Source organism: Scyliorhinus canicula, chromosome 11 (genome assembly GCF_902713615.1).
Source record: "Scyliorhinus canicula chromosome 11, sScyCan1.1, whole genome shotgun sequence".
NCBI classification, from domain to species: Eukaryota; Metazoa; Chordata; class Chondrichthyes; order Carcharhiniformes; family Scyliorhinidae; genus Scyliorhinus; species Scyliorhinus canicula.
Genome location: NC_052156.1, coordinates 125,755,885 through 125,771,945, shown reverse-complemented (window position 1 = coordinate 125,771,945; position 16,061 = coordinate 125,755,885). Strand labels below are relative to the sequence as shown.

Genomic DNA, 16,061 nt, shown 5'->3' with positions numbered 1-16,061 from the left:
TTGAAATAGTTTCACGGGTTTCATTTTCTTTTGTTACTGAAAACTGGTATACATTGGTGGTTTAGCACACTGGGCTAAATCGCTGGCTTTTAAAGCAGACCAAGGCAGGCCAGCAGCACGGTTCAATTCCCGTACAAGCCTCCCCGAACAGGCGCCGGAATGTGGCGACTAGGGGCTTTTCACAGTAACTTCATTTGAAGCCTACTCGACAATAAGCGATTTTCATTTCATTTCATTGAAGTTTGAAATATTCTACATAGTTTTCTCCTCCTGTAAACTGGATATTCTAGCAACCCCTACCAGTATTTATACAGGACTCTTGCATATATTGGCTCAAGAAGTGCCACTGAGTGGAGGGTGTGCTAATTGCTAATAAGCCGTACATTTTCGCAATTTCTATTTTTGGGTAAGCAGAATAAATACATGAAAACTTGTGAAACCACTTACAGAAGAGTTGAGGGCAAGTTAGGCAAAGATTTGAGATTCTGGTCTTGGATATGGAGTCTCTAGACTGAGGCAGACTAAAAATCAGGTCCAAGGTAGTACATAAGAACTAGGAGTAGGCCATCAGGCTCTTCGAGCTTGCTCCGCCATTCATTGAGATCATGGCTGATCTTTTGTGGACTCAGCTCCACTTTCCTGCCCCAACACCATATTCCTTTATTTTTCAAAAAAATTATCTATCTTTATCTTGAAAACATTAATGAAGGAGCCTTAACTGCTTCACTGGGCAGGGAATTCCATAGATTCACAACCCTTTGGGTGAAGAGGTTCCTCCTAAACTCGGTCCTAAATCTATTTCCCCTTATTTTGAGGCTATGCCCCCTAGTTCTGCTTTCACCCGCCAGTGGAAACAACCTACCCACATCTATCCTATCTATTCCTTTCATAATTTTATATGTTTCTATAAGATCCCCCTGCATCCTTCTAAATTCCAGCGAGTATAGTCCTAGTCTACTCGACCTCTCCTCGTAATCCAACCCCCTCAACTCTGGGATTAACCGAGTGAATCTCCCCTGCACACCCTCCAGCGCCAGTATGTCCTTTCTCAGGTAAAGACACCAAAACTGAATGCAATACTCCAGGTGTACATAAATCTCCATTAATCGCCCAGCAGCAGAGCAACACTTCCATTTGTATGTGACTAGGCTTGCCGGTTTGAAATTAAAATCGGATACAAAAATTAGGGCGACAGTGAGGAGGAAAAGTTAAATTTTTAATGTTGCAATACCGGAAGAATAAAGCCTCTGCATCTTTTATAATTTGGCCACTACCCATATGAGGGTTTTCAAGGATTGTACTTGGGACCACTCAAGCGTAACCTAACTTTTGACCATCATAAGGCTAATCTTAGCATTTTATATTTCTCTCTTTTTCTTAATCAAATTTCATTTTATTTCTTCTTATTCTTACTTTGGAAATGAAATTTCAGGTATATTCTTTCTGTTGCCCAAACACAAGCTAGCTTAAGCACAGTCAGATCAGAGGAGCACTTTAGCAATTTAAGTCCGTGGACGTGGGATATTAAAACATTTTTTGACCCAATGTCTCCTTTTAAGCCACCATTTTGTGACAGATGATGACTGAACTAAATAGCAAATAAAATGAACTTAAAATAATTTGTCATGTCCTGCTACTTGTCAGGTATGCACCACCAAAGTTAAAGTAACAAAACAAATCTCTTTTGACAATGTTCAATCTACCCAATGAATAAATACTGCCATTATCGGAGTTTTAAAAAAATTGACTCTATGCTTTCAGTTCTGTCAGTTGTACATGAAAATCCAAAAGCAGAATAATTATAGTTTTTCATTGTTATGGTGATGCATTGTGATTTTTTTTCCTATAATTCTATTCTATTTTGTACACTTCTTTAAAACTTAAATGTTTCCTACTTTTAAACTATGCTTTCTTTTTGTCTCTGCCATTAATGATTTTCTAAATCATAAAAATGAGTAAGCAACCTGATTACAGGCATCAGCTCTCCCAGTCAAGTAAATAATAGGTGGATGGAGCAGTCCAGAATACAGTGAATTCTCACTTAGAGTTGTGGTTGCCTTCCTGAAAATTACAAGTTTAAATGAAACATTGGTTCTCATAGGAATGAATGTTAAAATTATAGTTCGGTTGGGTATGACCTCCTTTACCAGAATTTTTAAAAAAACATTATACCCTCTTATGTTGAAATATTTTACATCGCTTAAACTCCTACATTGGTTCTTTAAAATAAGTTTAAAAATATTAGAGGAAAATGTAACTTTCTACTTGCAATACCTCTTGCTCGATGATCCTCCTGGTCACTGCAGCTCCTTCCCACCCCAACCTCCAAGTTGTGGCCTCCTTTCCCTGACTTTTGAGTCCCTCACTCAGCCCCCAGTCCTTGACTTGCCCTATGTCTGCTTCCCTCACCTGGACCTGCATTCCAGCTGAAAATCTGAGCTGAAGCCAGAGCTCTGATTTTGTGCAAGGGTGAGTCCTGATGGTGGGAAAGTGCTGAACTGGGGCTGCAACGATCCATGTTTAAATGCTCCTGCTCACCGCTTTCTTCTGTCGAGCCCTTGTTATGAGTGACGGCTCGGGAGAATAGGAGCAAGGCATGAACATTTTTTTTTAAATGGACTATTGGGGTGCACCATCAACATGAGAGCACCAACTTTGGATCAGCCCTTCAGCAGATCCAGGAAAAGGAAGAGGAATAAAGGTGTCAGCGAGTGGGACGTTTAGCAAAAAGGTGGGTTGGAAGGGGAGAGGCCACAACTCCAAGGTCGGGGAACTAGGAGAGGTCACAATTGGGAGGTCTGAAAACATTAGAACAAAATAAATCGGAGCTGGAGAGAGCCACATGGCCCATTGAGCCAGCTCTCCACCATTCAATAGGATCATGGCTGATCTTGGGCTTCAAGTCCATTTTCCCATATCCCATAATTCCCTGAGACCAAAAATCTTGGTAAAAACCGGAGTAAGGAATGGCCACAACGGTGGGAGAGGCCACACCAACATAGCACCAATCGGGTCACACAGGAAACCGACATTAATGGTGAGGCATTTAATTCACGTTAAATTGTGGGCTGGAAAGAAGCCACAGAAGGAGACACTAAGGTAGCTGACCAAAAGCTTGTCAAAGGGGTAGGATTTAATGAGTATCTTATAGGAGGAAAGTGTAGTGGAGAGATAGAGGTTTAAGGATGAAATTCCTGGGCCTCAAAGGTGAAGGCACAGCAGTCAATTATGAAGCGATTATGGTGGTTAAGAGGGCAGAATTGGAGGACTGCAGATAGCGGATGGCTTGAGCCGGAGGAGATTGCCGAGATACAGAGGGGTGAGGGCCATTGAGGTATTTGAGAACAAGAATTTTAAAATCAAAACATTGCTCAATCAGAAGCCAGTGTAGGTCAGTGTGCACTGGACTGATGGGTAAATGGGACTTGGTGTGAGTTAGGGTACAGGTACAGAGTTTTAGATGAACTTGCGTTTATGATGACTGAGAGCTAAAACAAAGTAATACATCATTATGCTATGCCACGCAGCTGTTTTATTACTAGTTCAGTTTTTATATCTGTTCCGGATTTACTTCAAATTTACATTTTCTGATTATAGTACCTTTTTATCTTTTTAGACACTTCCTCAGCTGCCATTGATGTTAAAAAGTTTCTCTCTCACTCTTTTCCTTTTATTGCAATGAAATCTCTCAAAATGGTAGATCAGATTAAATAAAGGAAGGGGTGGGGGGGAGCAAAATCGTTAGTTAAGGAAGAGACAAAATCGCATCTTAAAAAATAAAGAATGAAGTCATGGAAGAGTAGTGGTTGAACTATAAGTGCAGAACACTAGGATAAGGTGAAAGGAGCAACTAGAACACAAGTTTGAGGAAAGAAGCAACCAGCATGAATATAAATGTTGAAGCAAAATAAACTTAATAGCCTGATGGAAAGATTTTAAAACATTTTGGCATGTCAATTTTCTTTTGGAATGTATTACCAACGGTGTTGGACTCGAGAGACACAACACATGTCTTCCGCTAGAAATAGTACTCTGCTCTCTGTCTGATTAGCCTTGATCTTTTGAAAGTAGTGTATCATTTTGTGATATATCTAGACAACTAAAAAGAACAGATTATTGTGGACAGAGGGAGTTGACTTTGACAAGTGCCAAGTTGGCTGTTACCTTGGTATCTCAGCCTTTCTGAATAGTACAATAAAGTACTTTGTTATTTACAAAATACTCTGGGAACAAATGATTAACATTTTCTCTAATCTTTTCAAAACAAGCATTTTCTGTGTTGTCTATTTGGGTGGTAAAGATTAAGTGTACTGTGCTCCAAATCATCTGAACCTTATTTAGTCCGAAATGATGTATCTTGGTGATGTATGGGCACCATTTTTCTTCTATCACATGTTGTTTAGAAGTCTTGTTAAATATATATCACTCTACTATTGCACGTTTAGTTGCAACAACTTACTATCTCAATCATTGGGATGAATGGACTGAATGTATAGTAGCTAAAGTTGTTGATTACACCAAGATAGGTAGGAAAGTAAGTTGTCAAGAGGAGGCAAAGAGTCTACAAGGGATATTGATAGGTTAAATGAATGGGCAAATATTTGGCAGGTGGAGTATAATGTTAGAAAATGTGAACTTATCCACATGACAGGAAGCACAGAAAAGCAGTATACTATTTAAATGGAGAGATATTGCAGAACTTGGTGGTATAAAGGGATCTGGGTGTTCTGGTACACCTCAAAAAGTTAGAATGCAACAATTGGAACGTTAAATGTTAATGGGAATGGAATAGGGACGATATACTGCAACTGTACAGAGCCTTGATGAGCCCACTGCATTGTGTACAGCTTTTTTTTGCTTATTTGAAAAAATATGATTGTATCAGAAGCAGTTCAGAGATGATTCACAACTGATTCTTGGGTTGGCAGGGTGAGCTTATAAAGAAAGTTTGAACAGATCACACCGGGCTACTCAGCTCCTGACTCATCACAGCCTTTGCCGAAATGTGGATGAAAGAGCTGAACCCGAGAGGTGAGGTGGGAATGACTGCCTTTGCAATCAAGGCAGCATTTGTTTGAATGTGGTATCAAGAAGTCCTAGGAAAACTAAAGTCTAGAGTCAATGGGGATTGCAGGGAGAGGAGGGGGAAACTCTCCACTGGTTGATGTCATACCGAGCACAAGGGAAGATTCAATAGTTATTGAAGGCCAAAAAGCCCATACCAGCACATCACTGCAGGAGTTCCTCAGGGCAGTGCTCTAGACCCTACCATCTGTAGCTGCTTCATCAATGACCTTCCCTCTATCATAAGGTCAGAATTGGGGATTTTCACCATTCATGGCCCCTCAAATATTGCAGTAGTCAGTGCCCATATGCAGCATGACCTGAGCAACATCAGTCTTTGCCTATTAAGTGGCAAGTAACATTTGGGCCATACAAGTGCCAGGTAATGACACTGCAGCAACTCACCAATGCAGCTTCAACAGCATTTTCCAAACCAGTGACCAGTACCACTTGGATAAACTAGGGCAGCAGATACATGGGAACACCACCACCTGCAGGTTCCCCCCCATATCACACACCATCCTGTCTTGGAACTATTTCATTGTTCCTTCCTTCACTTGATGAGTCAAACTTCTGGGATTTCCTTTCTCAAGGCACTGATGTATCTACACCACCTGGATTGCATCAAGAAGGCCACTCGAGCAGTTAGAAATGAGCAATAAATGCTGTACTCGCCAGCATTCCATAAAATATAGTTTTTTCCCAATTAAGGGGCAATTTAGCATGGCCAATCCACGTTGTCTCTCCAGTGCGAAGTTTAGTGCTTGTACCATTTGTTTTTTGTAGAAACGTGTGTTGTGAACTGTTTTAATAATCAGAGTATCCACCCCCCCTCCCCGTACATTGGTACTGAGGGGAGGGTACCCTGTTTCTCCAACGCAAAATTAGTGCTTGTACCGTTTGGCCTTGTATATATTTTTTATTGTTTTAATAAAACGATATGGCCAATCCACCTACCCTGCACATCATTAGGTTGTGGGGGTGAGACCCATGCACTCACGGGAGAATGTGCAAACTCCACACGGACAGTATCCCGGGGCCAGGATTGAACCCTGGTCTCGGCGCCGTGAGGCAGCAGCACTAACCACTGCATTGCCGCGCCGCCCCTCCGAAGAGAATGTTAAACAATTTGGGCCCATCCCCATTGGAATTTATAAGAAAGAGAGGTGATCTTTGTGAAACACTTATAATCCTGTGGGGAGTTGATAGAGTGCAAACTGGAGAATGTTTTTTGTTAGGGAGACTAGAATTAGGGGGTACAGTTTAGGATGAAAGGTCTCCCTTTTAAGATGGAGATGAGCAGAAATTGAGATGAGAGGCGTTAGTCTGTAGAATCCTCTTCCCCCAGAAAGCAGTGGCGGCTGGGTCATTCAATTCATTCAAAGCTGAGTTTGATTGATCAAGAAGGGAGCTGAGGGTTATGAGGGGCAGACAGTAAATTGGAGTTGAGTCTACAGCCAGCTTTGCCGTGATCTTATTGAATGCTGGAGCAGGTTTGAAGGGCTGAATGGCCCACTCCAGCTCCAGAGTTCCATGTTCCTAGTTGTGGTTACATAGATTTGCTTAATTTCAGAAAATGGTTCTGGAAGCTCAGAATTTGTATGATGCATCAAAGGCAGAGGGAATCTGAGGGATTTATCTGAAGTCCACAATAGATCCACGTTTATTACGGTGGTGATTATTAAAAACATTATAGCAACGGAATAATAATTCCTTGTGAAAATCGGATAGCAAATTCAGACAAGGGCAGATGGGTGGATTGTTGTGCAAATCTGGAAGTTGCTATCTGGGATGTGACAATTCTGCATCAGCTTTCCAAAAATGCCAAATCATCGACTCGCTCCCTATTGAAATATATTGAATGGCGTTCAGAGCAAAATCCGTCCTGTGATATATTTTTTCTAAGTTCGGTAGCTCTAACAATTAGACAGGTGTCGCCAATGAAAAACCCAATAGAATAAAATCAGGCTAGTCGAACCTCAGACCTGTGGGCCAGATGCAGTCCCCATAGCAGCTGGATCTGCCCCCCATAAGTTCGATCTGGCCCGCCACATAGGTGGACTGAGCCATTGAAATCTGCACGGACTGAATTTTGAAAAATGCGGCAAGCATGATCGTTCAATGACAGACTGGTTTCCCCATGCCTTATCATGGAATTTCATAGAATTTACAGTGCAGAAGGAGGCCTTCGGCCCATCGAGACTGCATCGGCTCTTGGAAAGAGCACCCCACTTAAACCCACGCCTCCTCCTAACCCAGTGACCCCACGTCAACTTTTTTGGACACGAAGGGTTATTTATCAGGGCCAGTCTACCTAACACGCACAATCTTTGGACTGTGGGAGGAAACCGGAGCACCCGGAGGAAACCCACGCAGACACGGGGAGAATATGCAGACTCCTCACAGGCAGTAACCCAAGCCGGGAATCAAACCTGGGACCCTGGAGCTGTGAAGCAACTGTGCTACCATGCAGCCTTAGATGGTAAGCCAATCAGCAGCCAATGCAGGGAAGAATCAGCCTCTGATTGGATGGACAACATGCAGTTAGTTTCCAGGTAAGTTTTAATTCTCTGTTTCAGCATGGATGGGAGGCTGGTAATTACACCACGGAGCAGACACAGTGGACCAGGTGTGATCTGGCCGTGCCTCAGGAGGTCAAAAGTGCAGGTCAAAACTCAAAACGTATTGACCCAAATTGTGTTGAAAAGAAACGAGATGTGAATGACACACACAATCAATGCACAAATTGGACCACCACTTGTATTGAGGAAGAGATTCCTTGGATTGCAAATTACCACCAGTTGTGGTTGAGCTCTGTTGTTAGCTCAGCGATAATAGCTTCTCACCATTGACCAGCCAGTGATTTTCATGAAGGTGCTGCATTTGCACCTTAATTGCTGATAAAACTCACTGCAACGAATTAAAGTAACAAGGCGATAATGTTTAGTGACTGTCAATGAACCTCTCGCCCACACAATAAATTGTCTCGTCCCTCAGGTTGAGAATTACATAGAACATAGAACAGTACAGCACAGAACAGGCCCTTCGGCCCTCAATGTTGTGCCGAGCCATGATCACCCTACTCAAACCCACGTATCCACCCTATACCCGTAACCCAACAACCCCCCCCCCTTAACCTTACTTTTATTAGGACACTACGGGCAATTTAGCATGGCCAATCCACCTAACCCGCACATCTTTGGACTGTGGGAGGAAACCGGAGCACCCGGAGGAAACCCACGCACACAGGGGGAGGACGTGCAGACTCCACACAGACAATTATGTTACAATCTCCATAGAAACTGATTACTTTTGAAAAGAAACTAGCTGGAAAAAATATCACAGCAAGATTTCACATTTTGAAACTTTTACCATAACAAAAAAAACTAAAAAGCATGATTAACTAAACACTATTTCATTTTTGCTGACAATTTATATTTGCTGGGAATTAAACTACAGAAAGTGACATTCCCCTTGAATACTTCTCACCTATCACACTCCCAGTGGAATTACAGGCCTTTTAGCAAACACTCCACAGTTGCTCTCAGTTTCCAATAGATTTCTGTATCACTATTTTATTCAAGTGACCAGGTATTTTTCTCAGTTTTCAGAGTTTGTTCAATCCACCACAAGCATTAAAGCCTGTTCCAATGGTTTTTCTTCCCCTTGGCCTTCTTTGTCTGTCTTCCCCTCGGTCTTGTTTTTCTTTCTTTTGATGTACCTGATTTGTCATTTAAATCACCCAGTATTCATCCTCCTTCTCAGTCCTTCATTAATTTCCCAATCCTTAAATATTATTGGTTACGGAAATGCATTTTAAAATTCTGTTGTTCACCAAAGTCCGAGAAATCCTGTTCTCTTTGCTATGCAGTTATCGGCTCACGGACGTTTTAAGAACAAAACGTGCTCAAACAAATCTAAATAATAGTTCATGAAGTGAGATGCCCTGCTTTAATGAAGTGGAGGTCATTGAAAAACCATGAACTTTTAAAAAAGACTGGAGAGCCTCTGGGTCCTTGTTTCCTCTAAGTTGCACGGCTGCACATCTCAGCTACCAGTTAGGATATTTGAACGTCATTCCCTTTAAGACAATATGCTTGCACAGAGTTTCCTCCCATAATCCAAAGATGTGGAGGTTAGATGACTTTGCCATGCTAAATTGCCCCTTGGTTTAAAGCTGAGGGGATTTTGGCAAGGGTTTGCTGACGTCAGGTCCAAGGTATTTAAAAACAAGGGTGGCATTGAGTCCAGAGGTGGCAATTTTCGGGGTGTCGCAGGATCCGGGAATCCAGGAGCAGAAAGAGGCAGATGTTCTGGCCTTTGCTTCCCTGGTTGCCCAGAGATAGATATTACTAGCATGGAGGGACTCAAAGCCCCCGAAGTCGGAGACCAGGCTATTGGACATGGCTAGCTTTCTCTGTCTGGAGGAAATTAAGTTCGCCTTGATGGTCCGTGTTAGGGTTCGCCTGGAGGTGGCAACCATTGATCGATTTCTTCGCGGAGAGTTAATCGTCAGCGGGGGGGGGGGGGGGGGGGGGGGGGGGGGGGGGGGGGCGCGGTTTAGGTTAGCATGGATTAGGGGGTTAATTAATGGTGGGACCTGTTGGGGAAGGACGTGGTATTGCTGCTGTTACAACGCCAAAAAAACCTCAATAAAATGTTTATTAAAAAAATTAATTGCCCCTTGGTGTCCAACGGTGTGCAGGTTGGGTGGGGTTACTGGGATGGGGCAGGGAATGGAGCCTGGGTGGAGTGGTCGTTTGGAGAGCCGGTGCAGGCTCATTGGGCGAATAGCCTCCTTCTGCACTGTTGGAATTATATGATTCTATGAGGGCTGCATGGTGGCACTGTGGTTAGTGCTGCTGCTGCACAGCACCAGCGTTCAATTCCGTCCTGGGGCGACTGCCTGTGTGGAGTTTGTACTTTCTCCCCATATCTGTGTGGGTTTCCTACAAGTACTCCGGTTTCGTCCCACAGTTCAAAGATGTGCAGGTTAGGTGGAGTGGCCATGATAAAATTGTCTCTTTATGTCCAGGGATGTACAGTTTAGGTGAGAATAAGGCAGGGGAGTAGGTTTACAGGATAGGATGCTCTTTCAGAGGGTCTGTCCAGTCTCGATGGGCCAAATGGCCTCCTTCTGCACTGTGGCGATCCTATGGTTCTAATTCCGATTGGAAACACCTTGCGTAACAGAGTACAGTGCAAATTATTTGCTTTTCTTCAGTTTGTGTTTTACTTTGTGCTAAACTTTGGATTAATATCCTGATGTGTAGGGGAATATGCTGTCAAGAGAATAATGACAGTGGTAGTTCATCTTTGTGCATAAATACCTTGTGCTGAACACAGGTGGAAGGAAGGCAGTGTTCTAGTGAAGCTGGGCTGTGACATCTTTGAATCTGCAGAGCAACATGGTCAATCAGTACGGGGCAAGAAAAGTTCAGTTTGCAGATACCCAATAATTCTTCCCGAAACCTTATGACGAGGTTTTTTTTTTCATTTGAGTTATTTAGTTTTATTTGGCTTTCTTTCAGCCTTGCCTTTCAACCATTTGCCTTTCATTGGCTAAGAGTTAATATGTGACATGTTCCTAAAACTCTGCCTCTGCAACTTTTAAGCTGTCTGCCAGAAGTTCCCTGTCAGTAAACAGGGTGGCTTGTTATCCTTGTGGAATAGGATTGAGCATTTACCCTCTGTCTCCCACTTGCAAAGCAGCTGAGATCAGCAATTGAGCTCTTTGGGGAAGTATCTGCACATGCCTTCATAATGATCGATTTTTAAAAAAATAATCAATTACTCTACTTTTTTTTCCTTATACATGCACCAGGGGGCACTAACTACACATTGAAATTAAAGTTCTGAATATGTACAGAATGATATAGTGAACCTGTCTTTCCATGGCATGTGAACTGCTTTGAATAACAGGTGAGGGAGCATGTATATGTTTCAAACATTTTGCCATTTTGAAGCAGAAAACAAAGATTTAAAAGAAAAAACTGGTTTCTTGTCAACGATGAATACAGTGGAATACTTTTGGTGGAAACTGCAAATTACTTAGCTTGAGCTCCAATTTTATTTACAGGGTTTGTTACAGGTGAGTTACGTTGATGTGAAAATTTTTAATAGAGAGTACAAATCTTTCAAAATTTCAATGATTACTCGGTTCTCCATCACTGGATTAGTTCAGGGACTTGCAATTGTAATGAGATACTGCCAGTTTCCTGGTGGGCATCAGTCTTATTGTACTGTGTACTGAGTGAATCTTGGCATCCCCTTGAAGGAGAGAAAGTGCAGTCGATGGCCATAGTTGCTCAAAGCAAATTATTTTCAGGTTGGTTAAAGTCTAATTCCAGACAAACTATACAGATGAGCTCTTGAAATGCCATAACATGCAAGGCTATGGACCAAGTGCTGAAAAATGGGATTCAAATAGATTGGCGTTTGGCCGGCACAGACACAATGGGCTGAAGGGCCTCTTTCTGTGCTGTAAAATTCTATGACTCTATATGCTGTTCTATATTCCCTTCATTCTTTACACTTAAGCAAGGGAAACATAGACCTTAAATTAAACTAGTGGAAAATGCAGCCCCAAGTAATATAACCAATTGGTTAGTAATTGGTCAGTGACAGGCATATAAGCTCAAAGATAAAATTCAAGGAACCACTGTTTCTGTTGAAATGCTTTATTTAGCATCAGAGCGGTAATGTTTACTCTTTTTAAAAATCACCAATTTTTCTTTTGTTATGGTCAGATCGACACCGTTCCTCGCTGACACAGGAGCATCGGAAGGAATTGCCTGAAGTGAGTCTACGGCTGGAAAGTGGGCCTAATGCTGCTGTCTATTCATCACTTGCAGCCAAGAATGGTTTCTTGCAATGCATGATTAAGAATTTCACTTCAGAGTTTCTGATGTCTTCCCTCACAAATCTAGGAACATTTCTAGAAGATGAAGTACCTGCTGACATAATCCCTATGAAAATTGAAATAACTGATACAAGAATTAACCTGAAGGTATGATGGCTACTTTTTCTGTGAAACAATGTCCCCCATAACAGTGTAACGTGTGATTGTCACCAAGAGTCTGTGGTGATATGCATCCTGTAAATACACAAGGGGTTAATGTAAATACACGTAGACTAGCTAGACACCAGAGACATGACACACAGACATTCAACTAATAGGTCAGTAAGATAGGACACGACCAATGGGCATTCACGATACACACAGAGGTGACACCACCACAGGCGGGCATTACAGCAACCCATATAAAAGAACACAGCACACATGATCTTCATCTTTCCAGTGGAGACACTCCGGGCGCGATTCTCCGCTTCCCACCCCCCAAAAATGGTGTGCGTGTTTTTTGACACGCCGCTCGGTGAATTGCCGCTCACCATTTTTCACGGCGACCGGCGATTCTCCGGCCCGGATGGGCCGAGCGGCCTGATGAACCCGACCGGTTCACGCCGGCGGCAACCACACCTGGTCGCTGCCATCGTGAACAGCGCGCGACAGGTAAGTGTGGGGCCTGTGGGGGGGCGGAGGGAGGATTGAGCACCACGGGCGTGCTCATGAGGTGACTGGCCCGCGATCGGTGCCCACCGATCGTCAGGCCGGCATCTCTAAGAGATGCACTCTTTTCCCTCCGCCACCCCGCAAGATCAAGCCGCCATGTCTTGCGGGGGCAGCGGAGGGGAAGACGGCAACCGCGCATGCGCGGGTTGGAGCCGGCCAATCTGCGCATGCGCGGTCGACGTCACTTCGGCGCCGCCGGCCGCGTCATTCTTGGCGCGCCGCTTTGACGCAAGCGTCAAGGCCTGGTGGCCGAGTTTCCCGCAACGCCGCTCCTAGCCACCCGGGGAGAATAGGGGGCGAGGAGTGGTCTCCGACGCCAGAGTGAAACACTCCGGGTTTCACTGCGGCGTCGGCACTCAGTCTCCCTTTGGGAGAATTTCGCCCTCAAGTGGATACAACGGGAGAGTCGAATCCAAATAGGAGAATTGTTAACAGTTTAAATAAATCTGTTAAAGCTATCTTAAAGTCTGAACTTTCCTTTGTCAGAGTACACATCAAGGAAGCAGCTTATGCTACGTCAAGAGCATAACAAAACAGAGTCCTCTTTTGCTTCATTACCAGTGACAGTTTAGTGTCCACCCTCATGTCTGTTGGCAATCAGTCAATTACAGACCAGCACTTTGGCAAATTCATGAAAAATAGAAACTCGGCACTGGGATAGTCTCTCTAAGACCAGCGATGGGTGATTCTATTCTGTTAAGCTAGCACGTGGAATGGGAATGTCCTCGTGTTGTTGTTGATTTTCTTTGGAGAAATAACAGTGTGGCTAATACTATTATTTACAAGGAATTCAAACAGCACCTCCCACAATTCCTTTACCGATACATTGATGACTATTTTGGTGCCGCTTCATACTCTCATCCGAACCTTGTAAAATTCATCAGCTTCGCTTCCAGTTTCCACCCCTCCATTCCTTTCACCTGGTCTATCTCAGACACTTCCCTTCCCTTCCTTGATCTTTCTGTCTCCATTTCTTGCAATAGACTATCCACTAATATCTACTACAGGCCCAGTGACTCCCACAGCTATCTGGAATACAGCTCTTTGCACCCTACACCATCTCCCGCGCCACTACCCTCGCTCCCTCCCAGAACAAGGATAGAGTTCCCCTTGTTCTCACATTTCATCCCACCAACCTCCGTATGCAAAGCACAATCCTCCGCCACTTTTGCCAACTCCAGCGTGATGCCACCACCAAACACATCTTCCCTTCACTCCCTCTGTCAGCATTCCGCAAAGACCGTTCTCTCTGAGACAATCTAGTCCACTCCTCCACCATACCCAATACCTCTCCCATCACCCATGGCACCTTCCCATGCAATCGTAGAAGGTGTAACACCTGCCCCGTTACCTCTTCCATACTAAACACTCCAGGCCCAAAACACTCATTCCAGTTAAGCAGCGTTTCACTTGCATCTCTTCCAATTTGGTCTATTGCATTCGCTGCTCCCAATGTGGTCTCCTCTATATCGGAGAGACCAAACGCAGACTGGGTGATCGCTTTGCTGAGCATCTTTGGTCTGTGCGCATTCAGGACCCTGACCTTCCCGTTGCTTGCCATTTTAACAAAACACCCTACTCCCATGCCCAAGTCTGTCCTTGGCCTCCTGCAATGTTCCAGTGAAGCTCAATGCAAACTGGAGGAACAACAACTCATCTTTCGGTTAGGCATGCTACAGCCTTCCGGTCTCAACATTGAATTCAACAACTTCAGATGATTAGCTCTACCCCACCTCAACCCATTTGTTTTCATCCCATTTCATTTTAACTGTCTTTTACCATTTCTTGTCTTTCTTAATATATATTTAAACACCCCCCCCCATCTTATCCACCTTTCCTTACCCTTTCTCCTCTTTGCTTCCCCCCCCCCCCCTTTGCTTCCCCCCCCCCCCCCCCCCCCCCCCCCACATCTACAGTTCACCCTCTGATGTCAGTTTCTCTGCTGTTTGGCCTTTCACATATTTTATTCTCTCTGGGGACTGCCATTCGCACTCTTTCACTTTGGTTTCTGTGGCCATTAGCACCCAGTTTCCCTGAGTTTCTGTGGCTCTGACTTATCTTTCATTCTCACTCCACAGTATAAATATTTCCCACTTTCTCTGTCTATTAGCTTTGGCAAAGAGTCATCGGACTCGAAACGTGAGCTCTTTTCTCTCCCTACAGATGCTGCCAGACCTGCTGAGATTTTCCAGCTTTTTCTCTTTCGTACCATATCTCGCCAACTGTTTATCATTCAAAAACATTTAATTAAATTGATGTACTTAGTTCACAGGATCTAAACACACCAGGAAATGTTGGGGCTGTCCATTCCAGTGCTAGTACCCTTTCATCGGGGTGATTAAGTCTTTAGTTACTGCCAGTAACCTCTCTGACCCTGAAAAATAATGTTTAACGGTGTGGTGTCTCATTCTTTCAGATTTTAATTATCATTGGAGAATGGAGAATATTTAAATTTTAAAAAAAAACTTTTCCATTGTATTTCTAACAACCCCATCTTTCTTCTCCTTATTGCATTATCTGTACCCGTGTTTAGCATTGTATTAATTACTCAATGACTTTTATTCATGAGAGACTGGATAGAGCCTCGGCTTGAGCCTACTAAGGCTTCTAAATGCCCAATTCACAGTCACTTGGGTGCCTTATCCTGCCCTCCTGCTATACTACAGAGCTGCCAGCAATTTAGATGGGCCAGTAGCTCTCTAAGGTGGGACTTCTTTCCAAGTGAGGGATGCAAGTCTTGTCACCAGCCAATTAAGGCTTCATAAAGCATTATTGGCAAGGATGTATTCCCTGCTGATCCTTTGGATGACAAGGCGGGAAGCCTCGCCATCGGAAAAATCATTCCCTATGCTATACCATGACCAAAACTATGACAAAGAGATTTGCATATTGTATGTTGTTCTTCAATATGCAATTTTGCATGAAATATTCAAATTGACAAGCAATTTAAAGAGTATAAAAATTGAATTTGTGTACATTATTTCTTTCTATGTACTATGCCACTGTTACAGTATGCTCTTCTGTGTAATTGTTTTCCTGGCATCTGTTGAGGGTCTGAGCATGTGCGGGCTTTGGACGGGTTTGGTAGTCTGCAAGAAGTGACCTGCAAGCAAAACCTGTTTTACTAGAGCTCTCGTTTTCATAGTTATTACTGTTATTGTTAAGCTGCGTTATTTATTTATACAGATTGAGCATCTCTTATCCAAACTTACGAAAACCAAAAAATTCTGAAATCCGCACTCTTTTTTGCGCGCCGAGGTGACATCATGAATGGGAAAGCCCACACGGTTCCTGGGCGATGTGCAGTTCCCAGTGTTCCGCATATGCACACTTCCCAACACGTTCCGCACATGCATACTTCCCAACGTGCGCTGCACATTCACAGTTCCAAATGCACATGTGCAATTCCCAATGTGTGCCGCAC

General features: G+C 43.5%; 1 protein-coding gene across 1 annotated transcript in view; it reads left to right on the top strand.

The window, feature by feature from the left end:
- Positions 1 to 16,061, top strand: part of uhrf1bp1l (UHRF1 binding protein 1-like) — a 180,509-nt gene that overhangs the window by 145,247 nt on the left and 19,201 nt on the right. The window contains 1 exon segment of the mRNA XM_038811302.1: positions 11,814 to 12,073. Within this exon segment, the coding sequence (XP_038667230.1) occupies positions 11,814 to 12,073 (260 nt within the window).